We start from the raw sequence: 14,339 nt of genomic DNA, 5'->3' as shown, positions 1-14,339 counted from the left end.
TCTACCAAATGAAGAAGCGCCCCAAAAGAACATCATGTTCAAATAACAGTGGCCTGCGGAGCTGCCAGTCAGGAGAGTAGGCAGGTGAAAACGGACATGTAACAGTCCAGCAGTGCTTCTCGGTAACGCTGTCTGTTTAAAGATAGACATGAGATTCTGGAGAAAGATAGTGGATTGTTGCGTTTCATTGCCAGGTCCTGGGGGTATTCCCTAAGGGTGCTTACAATCCACTGTCCAGAATCCTGATGAAACAGCAAACAACGATTGGAACTAAAACTCCACTGCGGTGCTTGAACTGTCCACCTCTCAGTCCGCCATCTGAGGACACGCAACTCATCCTGCTACGACTATATGCAGTAAACTCAAGGCACATGCCGAGAAATTCTTGCCAATGATGCCTCTCCTGTCCCTCTGACCCATCCATTCTAGCATTTGGAAACGTTTACTTTCCTGAATGAAATTGTTTGGAAAGATCTTGCAAAAATAACATTTTGGGGGCGGACATTTTTGATATAGAAATAGAAATAAAACAATCAGAAATAAGCAATCTTCTTGCTCATAGTGTGGTTTGCGTAAAGAGGCACCATTATTAAACTAAGACTGTTTCATACCCAGTTCAAAGTTCCTGGTTGCACTGTTAATTAACCCTGAAACAAGGAATAGGTCATGTCATCGTGGCTCATTTAATCTTAACACACTTCCCCTGACCCAATAATAAAGTATCTTTTTCGGTGAGGCCGAGCCTGTCTAGTCATCGAAATCATCAGTTCCTGTGACTCACAATCTAAAATGTGCTCTCCCTCCGACTCTTACGTATGTGATTATCATGTGAGAAGTACTCTTTCCATGATTATTGCAGTTCAAGAGAGACATTTTGCATCATTATAGATTACAAAATCGTTTTTCTCTCTGCTGATTGCTCCGCTGCTTCTTCGGGCAAAAAAAAAAAAATTAATTGTCTTCATATTTTTGAGTGGAGATCGTCACAGACAAAAAGTTGCTCAGAGGAGGGCCAATCAGTGTGATTCAACAGCAGGTAGGGTGATAGTTCAGTGACATTCAAGATCTCTGTGTCCCAAAATAGACCTCTGCTTCAGGCCTTCACAGCGATGAAGACTGAGTGGATGTGGGGAGGCAGATGTATCAGTGATGCATGGGGCCACAGATTTATGCAAAGAGGCATGTAAATTATATTTGCATGAGCAACTGGTGGCAACATAACAGCCACTTCTTCAGGTCCATTTTCAGAAGAAGGGAAGAGAGAAAGGTAACTTTTCTATTTTTAAAGTATTTCTAAGGGGCATAATTAACTTCCAGCTTTGAGAGAAGAAACAGGGATCAGGGAATGTTTTTGATTCACTCTTTAGTCACAGATTCAGATTCAGGATATGAGCCTCCTTTGTTAAAGATGAAAGGGAGGAACGTGACCTCAAATGCTGTACTCACCCCATCTAATGAGGAAGTGAGGGATGTAAAGTACTTGAAATGAAAGAGATTTTTCCCTCAAAGTCACTTCAAGAAGTAATTGTTGCATAATGGCCTGGTTTAATACATCATGAAGTCAGTTACATTAGCGAGGATTTAGAAAGCCTTTGCTTCTCTTGGTTTGGCAAGATAGGTCCAATTTATTATACTTTTTTTTTTTTAACAAGCTGAATAAACTGACAACAAACCTTCACAACAAAAGACCAATTTTCCCTTTCAAATGACAAAGTGCTTTCTTATCCTTCAACTAACCATTATTACTTTTGTTGGTCCGTGTTCTGCCAAAAACAGACCAAGAAAAAAACAACTATGTGCGCACGAGAATTTCAGAATGTGATTTCAGGTGTGACATTTACTGCATTTTCCCTCAAACCACCAACTTACCCAGCTTTTACTCTAAATAACTAGCTATAGAAACACAATATAGAAGTAATGTATAGATAAGATGCTTGCTCACTTTGCAACATTCTACCTACAAGACAAAACTGAAGTAGTTACTTTGTCTCATTAGAATTCTTCATAGGACTCTACATTTATATCCTTGTCACCTACCTGTTGCACCTGTCTGGGAATTCTTCTTCCTTGTTGTTAAAATCTGGCGCCTACAAAACCCACAAATCAACTCCACCGGGTCTGGTAACCTCACTTCTTTTTAACACTACGCGCCTGGATTGTTTTCACTTTCAAACTTATTTGAAAGACACCGACTCAAGCGACATCACTTGAGGCAACTTGTGAGAGTTTGCGTGGCTAGCTGCGGTGCAAGTAAAACTACTTAATAACACAGATTCTGATTGGATTTGATGTAAACCTCTGTGACACAAATATGAAACATCAACTGGAAGACGTTAGCTTAGCTTAGCATTAAAACTGGAGACAGCTAGTCGAAGTTTGTCCTCGGGTAAAAACAATCCACCGGCGCCTCTGAAGCTAAAGCAACTTGTTGCTTTTACACTTTGTTTAATGTATGGATTGAACAAAGAAGATACACATGAAAGGTGTTCGTTTTCTTTTCTTTTAAAGTGCTAGTGCGCAGAGGCTAGCTGTTTACTCCTTTCAGTTTTTATGCTAAGCTAAGCCAACCGTCTCATGGTTGCAGTTTTGATCCTCCTACTAAAATCTCAGCAAGAGAGTAAGGAAACAGAGGAAACAGAATCAGAATGTCAAACAATTAATTCAAAGACTACTAAGATTGCTAAGCCAAATTAGACCACAATCCTGCTGCAAGTGTCTCAACGCTGCATTTATCTGGTCGAACATAAACAAAATTTTTCCTTTACACAGTAAACCAATAAGCCTTGGCTGACATTGTTGACCCAATGTGAAGGTCCGTCTATAACTTGGATTCTCTCTCCCTGTGCTTCTGAAGCCACCCCTGGGTGCAGTGTCATGCTCAATAAACTGCTCCTGTCAGAGGCACTTTGCTGAGTCGCTGTAGAGGTGCTGCTCTGTGACCCCCTCCCGCTGAGAAGGCGGCCTGTTTCAAGAGGATTGGCCTCACAATAGAAGAGCAAACTCTGAGGATAGCTCGAGGGGTCCAACTCTTAATTTGTTGTGATGATGTGCCCAGCCTCCCTACATCGCCTCCACCGCCTCAGGTCCAGTACAGTCATTCTTAGTGACTGTTATACTTGAAGCCTGTGCTCCCTCTCTGTGGAACGTGTACACAGATCCCCATGTTAAATAAAACAGGAAATTTGAAGACAGGATGCCTTCAAAAATATGTAAATTCATCTAAATTGCTTTTTAGATGTGAAAAGAGTCGATCCACGTAGACTGAGACTTCTTTACTGTTTGATCAGGGAGTGATGACACGGCTCTGATCCAGCAAAAGCAGCAGGCAGCCAGGCGTCACTTTCTTCATGAAGTCAAAAACTTGTAAAAGTAGATGCTTTTTTTTTTGCTTGATCGTCAGCTTTTTGATCTAGCTTTTACCAGACGCTGTCCAACCTTGTTAGTAAAGCTCTTGGCTTGGTTTCTGCTTTCAAAAGGCGGCCTCTACAGCAGAGGTTCCAAACTCTCTACACCACGGTGTCCATTCAGAGGAAACCAAACTGCCAGTATACTACAACATATAGTATGTACACAGATGCTTGATGGTTATAACCGTTTTAGATTCCACAATGTTATATTCAGGCCCATTCTCAGTCACTCACAATAAAAGCCAACAGGTGCCCTCCTTATTAACAGATACATATTTAAAGGTGCAGTATGCAAGAATTTTGGTCGAAAACGAAAATGATCAACAGAATGTGAAGAATGAACAGTTTTGATGTTAAGACGTCTGTGGATTGAGTTGCAAAGCACGTTTAGCATGCTAATCGGTTACCCATGGCCCTTTATGGTCCAAAGCTCCCGTGCTGGCAGTGTAAACACCAGCTCTCCCATGATGCATTAAGCTCATCAAGGAAGGTTGCAGGCATGTTTGGTGTTTGTGTGAGCCTGCTGTTGGGAAGGAGAGCACAGCCTGACTCCACTGACAGGGATGACAGGGCAACATCACACGTACAGTATATGACGTTGGGAGCGTGCAGTACCACGGTGAATCTGCTTTGAGACGATGATGAATATCTTGTTTTCCACATGCAGCTAAGACCTGTCCGTTAAGCCGTTCAGCTGAGTGGGGTCCGTTCTGATTTTAGTTCTGATGGTTCAGATTCAGAAGCGTGTTGCGTTACCATGACAACTGGCAACTGTGAGTTTTAATGTCATTAGCAGCGACATAACTGCACATTATTACACAGGTATTTGCTGCTCTTTTCTTCTGTTTTCTGATGACTGAGAATCTTGTGATGTGGTGAAACCTTGGATCCTCGGCAACACGCTCTCACTGTAGGAGCAGCTGCTCGAGGGGAGGAATATAAGAAGGAAAAATGTCACCCATAAATAAAGTAAATATATGAGCATATGAGCAGTGTGATCAGTTGTTCCACTACATTCTTTCTTTCTCATTTATTTCACTCCGGCGGTGCCATTAAGTGCTACCGAGGGGGAATGCATATTCATTTTCCTGTGAAGTTTCTCCCTTTCACCTTGCGCCATCTCCTCGTGTCTTTCATAAATTTGCTTTATTTGCCGTTGGAGTGTCTGAAATATTATCACCACTGACAGCAAAAGTACATAAATCCCATAGAAAACTTCAAACTCCGTGCCCTTCATCACATAAATCCCGAGCGCAGCATCAGCGTATTCGGGAAATGTAACCATCTGGATTTGGTTGAAAGCTGATGACTTTCATTCTGGATATTGTTCTTCGAGAGAAAATAAGAACAGCCTCCTCATATGGTAACAAATACAAACAGGAGCTGCCCATTTGATCCTTTGAGAATATTTTTCACGTTGATGGGTTTGAATAATACATCTCCACAGACGCTGTGTGTTCATATAAAATGAGAAATGAATAAAGCATCACGACATATGTTAAACGCTGAGTAAATGTTTACTTGACATGTGCGCATAGCTGGTTTACTGTGCTGTAATTAGGTCTACATCGCTGTGTTTCCCACACTTTGTTCCGCAGTGTTTCAAATTGTCTCATCCCGCAGCCTGGTGATGTGGTAAATAGAAAAACATTATTCATTTGTCTGCTTTTGGCTCAGGCCGTAAGTTGACACCAATTGCATTTCTTTGAACTTCCATGCAATTACGCTTCAGAGACATGAAGTTATCTTCTTTTACTTGAAGGGTTTCTTTAACAATGTTCTGTTTTCAGTCCAGTAAGCAAGGTAGTTAAAAGCCACAATGTTTTGTCTGTAGATTACGTTCTTACTTGGTCTTACTTTGTTTGGCTAAGTTTCCTGTCAGAGCCTGACAATGTGAAATTTAACTTAGAGTTAAGGCAGGTATACACTCTGTTATACACTGAGATATGTCGACCTATGATTAAAAGCCATGACCACGCCTACAAAGTTGCAATTACTACAAACTATTGGGTAGTGAAGACTCTTCAGCTTGGATGCAAGATTAACAGATAACTGCAAAATATGTTGTACCATCATACCTATTCTGCATTTGTGGAACCGTTTATACTATGGTGAAATAAAAGTGAATGGTGCAACACAGCTAATTAGCTATGGTAGCTTCCTCCATTTTGGCTCTCCGTTCCCTCAAAGGTCAGTGCTATCAACGCGGCTTACAGCATGGAGCAGATGAGCTGCTGTGCTAATCAAGAGGGGCAAGACACTGTGATCCAAAGCTGACTAAAGTAGAGCTTGCGAGAGGTGCTCAAAACCTGCCTAGTTTCTCACGTCCACACTCCACGTAAAGTCGGCAGAAACCTCAAAAGTTACTAGAATCGTCGGCTGCCCGTTCCTCACTTCAGAAACTGTAAAGATTGTGGGCTATCAGACATTGTCCGACCATCCAACAAGCACTTTGTTTGAGGCATACTAAAGCCTTTGGATGGTAAAAAGAGTGTTGAGACACTAAATGAATGTAATGGTAGATTGGTCTTTTTTGTCCTACAGAGACATGCTGCACTGCTGAATGGGTGACAAACTCCAGGTCACCTCACACACCCTGTGAAGCCCCGCACCCATCACTTTGTTCAGGACAGGGTCCCCCAGCAAAGTGGCAGTGATGTACCAGGAGGTGGCCTTCCTGGCAGGCAGCACTGAACACCAGTTCACCACCTTCAGCTTCAACAGAGTGGAGAACCCGAAGGAAGTCAGCTCCAAGAAGGGCTTGTTCTACAAGCGAGCCCAACTCCTGCTCCAGTCTCAGCCCCGCCAACAAGACAGAGATGAGATCGGCCTCGCCGACGGGGTGGCCATTATTAACGTGGGGGGGATCAAGTACCGCATTCCGTGGTCCACGCTGGAGGAGTTCCCCCTAACAAGGCTGGGCAAGCTACGTAGCTGTAGCAACGAGGCAGAGATAATGGACGTGTGTGACGACTACGACGGCAGCCGCAACGAGTATTTCTTCGACCGAAGCCCGTTGGCTTTCCGCACGATTGTCACTTTCCTTGCAGCGGGGAAGCTGCGGCTCCTGAGGGAGATGTGCGCCCTGTCCTTCCAGGAGGAGCTACTGTACTGGGGGGTGGAGGAGAACAACCTGGAATGGTGTTGCCTCAGGAAGCTGCGGCTCAGGCAGGAGGACTACAAGGAGCAGCAGAGGCTGGATGAGGAAGAGGCCGAACTCAACTCGCCGCAGTCCTGCGACGAGACCCAGCAGGCCCCCAGTGTGGGGACTCTGGAAGAGACCCATACAGGGGGCTGCATGCGGAGACTGAGGGACATGGTGGAGAACCCTCACTCTGGCCTGCCAGGGAAGATCTTCGCCTGTCTGTCAGTGATATTTGTAGCCATTACTGCTGTGACGCTGTGTGTCAGCACCATGCCAGATCTCAGAGAGGAGGAGGAGAGGGTGAGTACACTCTATCTCTTCACTAAACTGTAATAACTTTCCTTGACGTTCTCTTTCACAGACTCCATTTACATTTAAATTATCCAAAATGTCCAAACTCGTATCTGGTGCCCCATATTCAGGTACTTGAATGAAGTCCTGACAGTTGTTAGATCCGAATCATTTTATTCAGCAGTCAGCGCTGAAATCATTTAACAAACACTGCCATTTACACAGAGGTTCCAAAACTAGGCACTGTTGAATTTTGAATGCAACACAAAATCAAATGACCATTTTCAGAAAAGTTCCAAAAACAGACACTGATGTAATAACAAATATAATTGCTCCTGTAAAGTAAAGTAGCCTGCGGCATCTAACTGCAGAACAAATGTTCAAAACGTCAAAGCAAAAGAACAGATTTTCGTGATGAACAGATAGTTAAGACATTATATAATGTGCATAAACTGAAGGAAACCCGGTCTCAGGATTCCTGTTTTTTCTGACAACAGCCTTAGGGATGTGAATGCTTTACAGCTTATACAGTAGAATTCAGATTATGTTGATGCAGCAGCCCACATACAGAGTCTTCCTGGGCTTTATTGTAAATCATCGTGACTGAGACAGAGGCGAAGGCTCAGGGACAACGAGGCTGCTTCTCCATTCACTTGAATACCAGATTACTGTGGAGCCCGTCAACGTTTTCTGCACACTCCTTCGTAGCAAGATGAGAGCCGTGTTCTCCCAAATGTATGCGGTAATTGACAGCGCATACATAAGGTGAGGATGAGAAAAGAGGATGTATATTCACGCATCTTTAAACAAATGGTCTCAGGTCTTCTGGGTTTAGGATTCAGTTCTTTATCTACAAATTCTCATAGATACTGTCCCTATGCAGTTGGTTTTACTTGACCTGCTTCCCAATTTTTTTTTTTGTACAGGCTCAAATGAATATGAAATGAGCTCATTATTGTTATATAACATAATGATTATGCAAATTGTGGCAATGAGGTCTCAGTTCTTACACTTGCAGGCTTGGTTATCCAACGTTTATCCAGACCTGCTGACCATTCAACATAATGGCCTTGAATTGAGTTGAGTGTGTCATTCACTGTGATTCTCCATTTAAAAAGAATTTGAATCAATATATAGTTTGTAAAGGACATTTTTGAATGCATACAGTAACTATATTCAGTGCATATACCAACAATTTGCCATGAGAAACAAGAAAATGTGTTGCCCCTGAAGGCAAAATAAGAAATGGGAATCAATCTCAAGTCTGTGCGTCAATGAACATGGGGAATGGCTAACTTAGTGTAGTTTATAGAATAGAAACAAGTGGAAACAACTAGCCTGGCTGCATCCAAAGTGGAAAATAAGCCTTGCGAGCCTTTAATTTGTTTCATCCAAGTGGACAGAAATGTAAAAACATCATATTGTGGTACAACACAATTCAGATATGTTGGGTGGAGTAACCAGTTAAATATTTTCATTGGAAAGCAGCTATAGTCTGCTCTCAAAGGAAGCGGCATGTTTTAATTTGCATACAAACTACATTATTATGCAGTGATTTGCAATTCCACAAAAGATTTAAATAGAAAATGATTTTCATACAATGTGAGAATGTAAAACTGCCTCACTGACCTCACTGCGTTCCTTCATAGATGTTGACGAGGCTGTCGACGCCCATTTACAGTACATGCAGGCTGGATTCATTACTGGAATGAACCATTGTTGTATATTAAATTCTAAATCAAGTGACAAAATAAAACGGAGAAGAAAAGTCACAAGATGGTCTAAAATTCACCAAAACCAGTAAATCAATAATGATAATAATAAAAAATTGGGAACAGCTGGCAGCATTCCCTTACAGTGTAACAGTTAACTTAGCCACACCAACATTATGTGGCATCCCTGCTGTTGCTGCAGATGTTCACACGTACTGGGCTAATGAACAAATGTTTTAATTAAAAAAAAAAAAAAAAAAAAAGTTAAGTTCTTAAAACGTTTCTCTTTCTGTATGTAATGACTGAAACGAGATATAGAATCTCAATCGTCAAAACGTTCTCACTCCCAGCTTGTCAAATATGGCAGCTTGGTCAGTGGCCCTAAGCCTCAAACGATGACACTCTACCTACCTCTGCAGCATTAGTTTTGCACGAAAAGTGCTCTGCGGTCAAGTTAACACTCCTACATTATGCCACTAGACTTTCAAAATAAAGCTTGCTGACAAGCATTTCACACAGGATGACGAATGATGACTTTTGGACAATTTTTAATCTTGTAAAACAGTTGCAGTTTGGTTAGGTAAAGGCACCAAAACTACTCGGTTAGCTTTAGGCACTTAAACTACTTGGTTAGGATTTGGCACCAACAGAAAAAGACCATATTTTGTGTTCAAATAATTGCATTCAATCTTATGACTTACTGTATACATCTCTACTTAAGTGACATAACTTATGCCCACACTCTTGTAACATACTGTATGTTACTTCATCTATGTACCATGGCTTATTTACTTTACTTGAATGAAAAACAAATCACTCTTGACTCTTGATCGCAGATAGGATCCAAACTCCAGTCTTCAGAGGAAGAGTCCAGTATATGATCCATCCAACCACCTAGACATGTTCTCTTTATGTTCCCTGTACTACTGCAGGAGAGTGGCACTTCAAGAAGTGACACTGGAGGGGTACCTACAGTGTCAAACTTATTAGCTTTGGGCCACTGACCAGGCCGCTGTATTTGACAGGATGAGAGTGAGAGCGGGCTGTAATTAGTGAGCTGTGGAGGTGGCACATGTTTTCACTTTGAAGGGTGACAGGCTAGGTAGGCTAACCATACCCTGCCTCCAGCTCTGTATGGAAGGCGCAGATATGAGCTTAGTCAAACTCTTAAACAAGAAAGTGTATATTTTTTTTTAAAAAATGTTCAGCAATTCCTTTAATTACAGTTTAACCTAAAGATTATGAATGTGATTATACCAAGTATATCTCTGGCTCTTAGGAAAAATATACTGTTGATACTATCCCAACGCTGTAACCTGTTAGGTGGAAATGTTTACAATAACACTGATGATACTTGTAATCTTCGGTCTCTGCTCTCTAATTGGGTGTGAAAGTGAGAGCGGAGCACAGCCACTTGTTGCTGCATTTAGCTTTCATCTGGCAGGAAGAGAAATATTTCTACCTCAGGCTTTTGTTCCCACTGACTACACATGTTGCCGCATTCCTTGACAAGTGGAGCAAAAGCAAAAAAAAAAAAAAGAAGCATATTAAAGCTGCGATGTCTTTCTCCTGAGCCTTTTCATGTCCACCTTTGCCTCAGAGACATAAAAAAAATAAAAAAAAAAGCCTTGGTGTTCTGGGTCGAGAGCACCTTTGTATCACACCAATTCACCTCTCCAGCGACACTAGCAGACGATAGTATGATTAAAGAAGAGCCTTAAAGCTTCCCCCTCTGTCAGAGATGTGTCTTCATCAGCGGGATGGGAGACGGGTGTTGGCATGAAGTGTGTAAGCCTCAAAGGGAAAAAAAAAAATCAATCAGGAAAACAAAGTGGGTGAAAGCTGAACCAGCTTAGACATAGTCTTATCTCTAATTAAGTGCTATCCGTCATTAAACGCCCGTATGAATCTGCAGTTTTAATTATTTGAATCAGAAGAGTGTGATTAGGGACGTGCCTTGTTTCAAACTCTGGACAGATGAAAACAGTGTCTTTGCAGCGCCAATTAACCACCCGGGGATGTCTGAAAATGTGAGTCTCGCTCCTCCTCCTCTGTGAGTGAGGAGTTCATTAGGAGTGAGAGCCTAACTTGAACCAGCAATGGGAGGCAACCCGGGGAACGTGAGGGCTTTCTTTATGGGTATAATGAGGTGGCTGTCATTCTCGGAATGCATCATACACGGCGAAGGGAGGCAAACCGCAATCTGCAACTTCTTCGCGTATCCCTCATCACCACAAACAGCAGAGAGAGCACATTAAAACAAAGTGCTATCCCCAAGTGCCAAAGCCTGTTAATATGAGGTGACATCAATACTTTGGCCTGAAAAGTATGCACCTCGGAGCGTCTCCTCTCCTCATTTCCATGCGAGGAGAGGAGTTATTGTCTTGTTCTCAAAAACTTACGTGTGTGCTGTGAGTGGGCTCTGCTTCCTGCATTGTCCTCATTCACGCAAATGTCAAGCAAACCATTTCAGCAGCTGAGCAGTTTTTATGAATCCAGCTCAACTTGGTGAATTGCCGCTGCTAATTGCCGCATCCCTTTCAGTCGAGTCCGCCCACTCGCCCTCCTCCATTACACAGCCTCCTAATATCCATTAGCTTTGATAGCCAGCCATTTACATCTGCACACCTCCTCCCTATGCTAATGAAAGTAATGAAATGATCCTTTCACACCTCAGTTTCCTATTTCGATATTGTTATATATTGTGTATCTGTTAGGAAAAAAGGCTTTTTAGGCTTCAGTTATGGCCCCAGTGTTGGCCGAATGAAGGCAGCAACCCTCCATGTCAGACACACTGTCTTACAGTGCAGACCCTGCTTTAATCTATCTATCATGAATTGTAAGCTTTTGAATAATACATTTGACATTCTAAAGCTACATATCTGACCAATACTTTCGAAATTAATTGTATTACTGTATTAATGATTTAAACCTGTGAATAATTGATTTTTTCGACCATTCAAACAAGCCCTGAACAAAACACAGACATAGCCTATTATCATGTTATCATGTTATTAACATGGTAGCAAACTGTTGCTTTTTTTTTTTTTTACACATCCAGCAGATACAAAACAACATTAGCACTCACTTCAGGTCATTTCATAGCCAGCCTAACAAAGTTAATGGCTCACTTTTTGGTGACCTACAGCTACTGAGAACTTTCTGGCTCTTTAGCTGCTAAATGCGTAGCGACGTTCACCAGCTAGCAACAAACAGTTGTCATGAGCAGGACAACTAGCTATGGAGACCAAAAGCATTGTTGTACCAGGCTGTACACATGTATAAGTCTGCTGTAGAGTTGGGCATTTTAACATGGGCTCCTCAGGGATTGACTTGCTGTTGCCTCAAATGCCATTAAAGGAATGGCAGTTTTTGGTAATTTGCTGTTGGCCTCATTTTTCAGCCTTGCTCCATGCAGAACATGTGCTGAGTCTCTATTGTGATGGAAGAGGACCACAGCCACATCTAGAAAGGAAGTCAGACAGCAGAACGGCATAGTGCGATCATTTTCAAAATACAGCTGCGTGCCGATTCAGAATCTACAGCACAGCCAAGTCAGAAACACGCCTGAAACAGACCAAAAATGAAACGACTAAACTACGCACGTTGCCAACTCAACCACAGTAGAAACACAACAGTAGAGGAGAAATTATTAAATAAACACACTCTGAGCAAGTCCACAATAAAAGGCTGGCATGATGCTCAGCTTCTGAAGTTCTCCCAGTGGGATTTAAAGCCGCGTGGAGGATGGAGGAAAACAGTGTTGAACATGCCAGGTAACAGAGATGTGCCCAGTGGAATCAAGAGGTTAACACAAACTGTAAAGTTGCCAGATAGAAAACCAAAACAGTGAGCTGAAAGATGCTAAAACATTTCGTAGAGCTGAGGGGAACAGCAAGGTCAGTGATTGATCTCTGTTGGTGCGTCATGAGCGACCCCGACGTTTATTTCCCTGCGTCATGTTATGATGGCGTCAGATGATTCCGGCCCAAATTACGTAGCACTTGTGAGGCAGGAGGGCGATGCAACCTAAACCCAGGAAGCAGACGTCTTCATGCACTCTGTCACTTGAGCCGGAGCGAGTTCAGGAAGAAACCAGAAGTTTTTAAGCAGCTGCCTCCAACCAAAAGCACTTAGTCTAATCTAATGTGGCTTTTAGAGAAGCGTTCAGTGGCTGGGAGACCTATCTCAAACAGACACGCACACACACACGCACACAAAGACTAAAAAAGAGAGGCTATATTGCATTTCACATTTCATGGTCCCTCTTCCGCACTCTCTGGATGAATAGGGGATTAAACATCTCAAGTGTTTTGTCAATTTCTTCCCTCAGAATTGCTTACTCTGTTCACATAAGCATCTTTGAAAACTGTGTTCTTATCCCATATATCTTCTGCGAGAGTCCCGGCTGTGGATCTAACCTGTCAGTGACACCGTCAAAGTCCCTGAGCCTTATACACTCAATTCTGATGTAAATCCCAGCCACTTTAAAGTACACCCCAACCCCAGTCATTTATCATCAACAGGGGAATGGGGAGCCAGGGCTCAGAGGTTGTGGACGGTTGGAAGAGAAATGTTCGCAAACCCTGTAGGAAAAATAGAGAGAATTTTGTCTCAGTCCATGCTGAGAATAGGAGGTGCACATCAGTCATCCCTCCTGACTGGGAGTTAGACACAGGCTGTTCATACTCAGAGAAATGTGCAATCCATCACGGCGGCGATGATTTGTGCTTCTCGTTCAGTGCTCGGTGAATAATTTCTGGTGAGTGATTCCAGAATACAAACCGTAAATCCACACGGGTGCGTTGTCGTGTTTTATGCCAGAACCTTCGCACCTCCCCTACCTCATACTGTCAGATTCTAAATTTTATAGTCAGCGTACAGAAACAGGACAAGCACCGACATAGTTGTGTGGAAATTCAGTACAATATTGATTATAATTACAATATTATCCATTTTTTATTACTTATAATGCTTGCTAAATTTGTGCATAAGTTTTTGAAATTTACAAAGTTATATGTAACTATTTACATTTAAATGCAGGCAATGCCTCTGGCTCAGGTCCCCCCTTAGCTCCTTCCAGCTCAGTGAAAGAGCTGCACTCACATTCAGCAGTCTCCTCATTGTTTTGACTCACAAAACAAAAAAAAAACAACTCCACTAGACACTAAACAAACTACACTAAACACACATAACATAACACACTAGCTATACACTCCAAACACGCTAAATGTCACAAATCTCTCAACTCTCAAAACTCGCTATCTCGTCTAAGCCCGTTTTTATCGTTTCTTCCTGCACCAAGCGCGCAGCAAACTGGACGACAATGTTGGCGAAAAAATGTGGCGTACGTTATTTATCGTAAGTCCGGTTTTACATGGCCTATCAACACAATTTAAAAACTGGTATATAGTTTATAGCTGCTCCAATATGTAAATCGGAACCGAGATTCACAGTGGCTCCGTCTCGCTACTTCGTCATCTTAAATTGTTCACATGATTTTGAAACACCGGTGCGTCAATCGACCTCAGAGGGTTAAAGCTGTCGCCGAAAGATCAATTTCAATATACTATTTTTTTTGCAAACAGCAGTTGTGTTCATTAAAAACTCGCTTCAGTGTGCAGTCTTACCATTCTTGTGTTGGGTCTGAAAGGGCCTCAACACCATAGGCAGCTAAGTGAGCGTATGTTATTTGGCCAACAAGATGCACCAGGAGTTAGTGTCGATGTGCATCTTGGGTCAGACTCACGGCCACCATGATGTCACCCATAAGTTTGTGTGGGG

At 42.4% G+C, this 14,339-nt stretch overlaps 1 protein-coding gene across 1 annotated transcript in view; it reads left to right on the top strand.

Moving 5' to 3' along the window:
• The window catches only part of kcng2 (potassium voltage-gated channel, subfamily G, member 2), a 47,490-nt gene that overhangs the window by 18,158 nt on the left and 14,993 nt on the right, over nt 1-14,339 (top strand). The window contains exon 8 of the mRNA XM_037093143.1: nt 5,952-6,852. Within this exon, the coding sequence (XP_036949038.1) occupies nt 6,064-6,852 (789 nt within the window). The 5' untranslated portion in view covers nt 5,952-6,063. The remainder of the gene's footprint in view (nt 1-5,951; nt 6,853-14,339) is intronic.

This window comes from Acanthopagrus latus, chromosome 3 (assembly GCF_904848185.1).
Source record: "Acanthopagrus latus isolate v.2019 chromosome 3, fAcaLat1.1, whole genome shotgun sequence".
Lineage (NCBI taxonomy): Eukaryota > Metazoa > Chordata > Actinopteri > Spariformes > Sparidae > Acanthopagrus > Acanthopagrus latus.
This window is presented reverse-complemented; position numbering and strand designations above follow the sequence as displayed.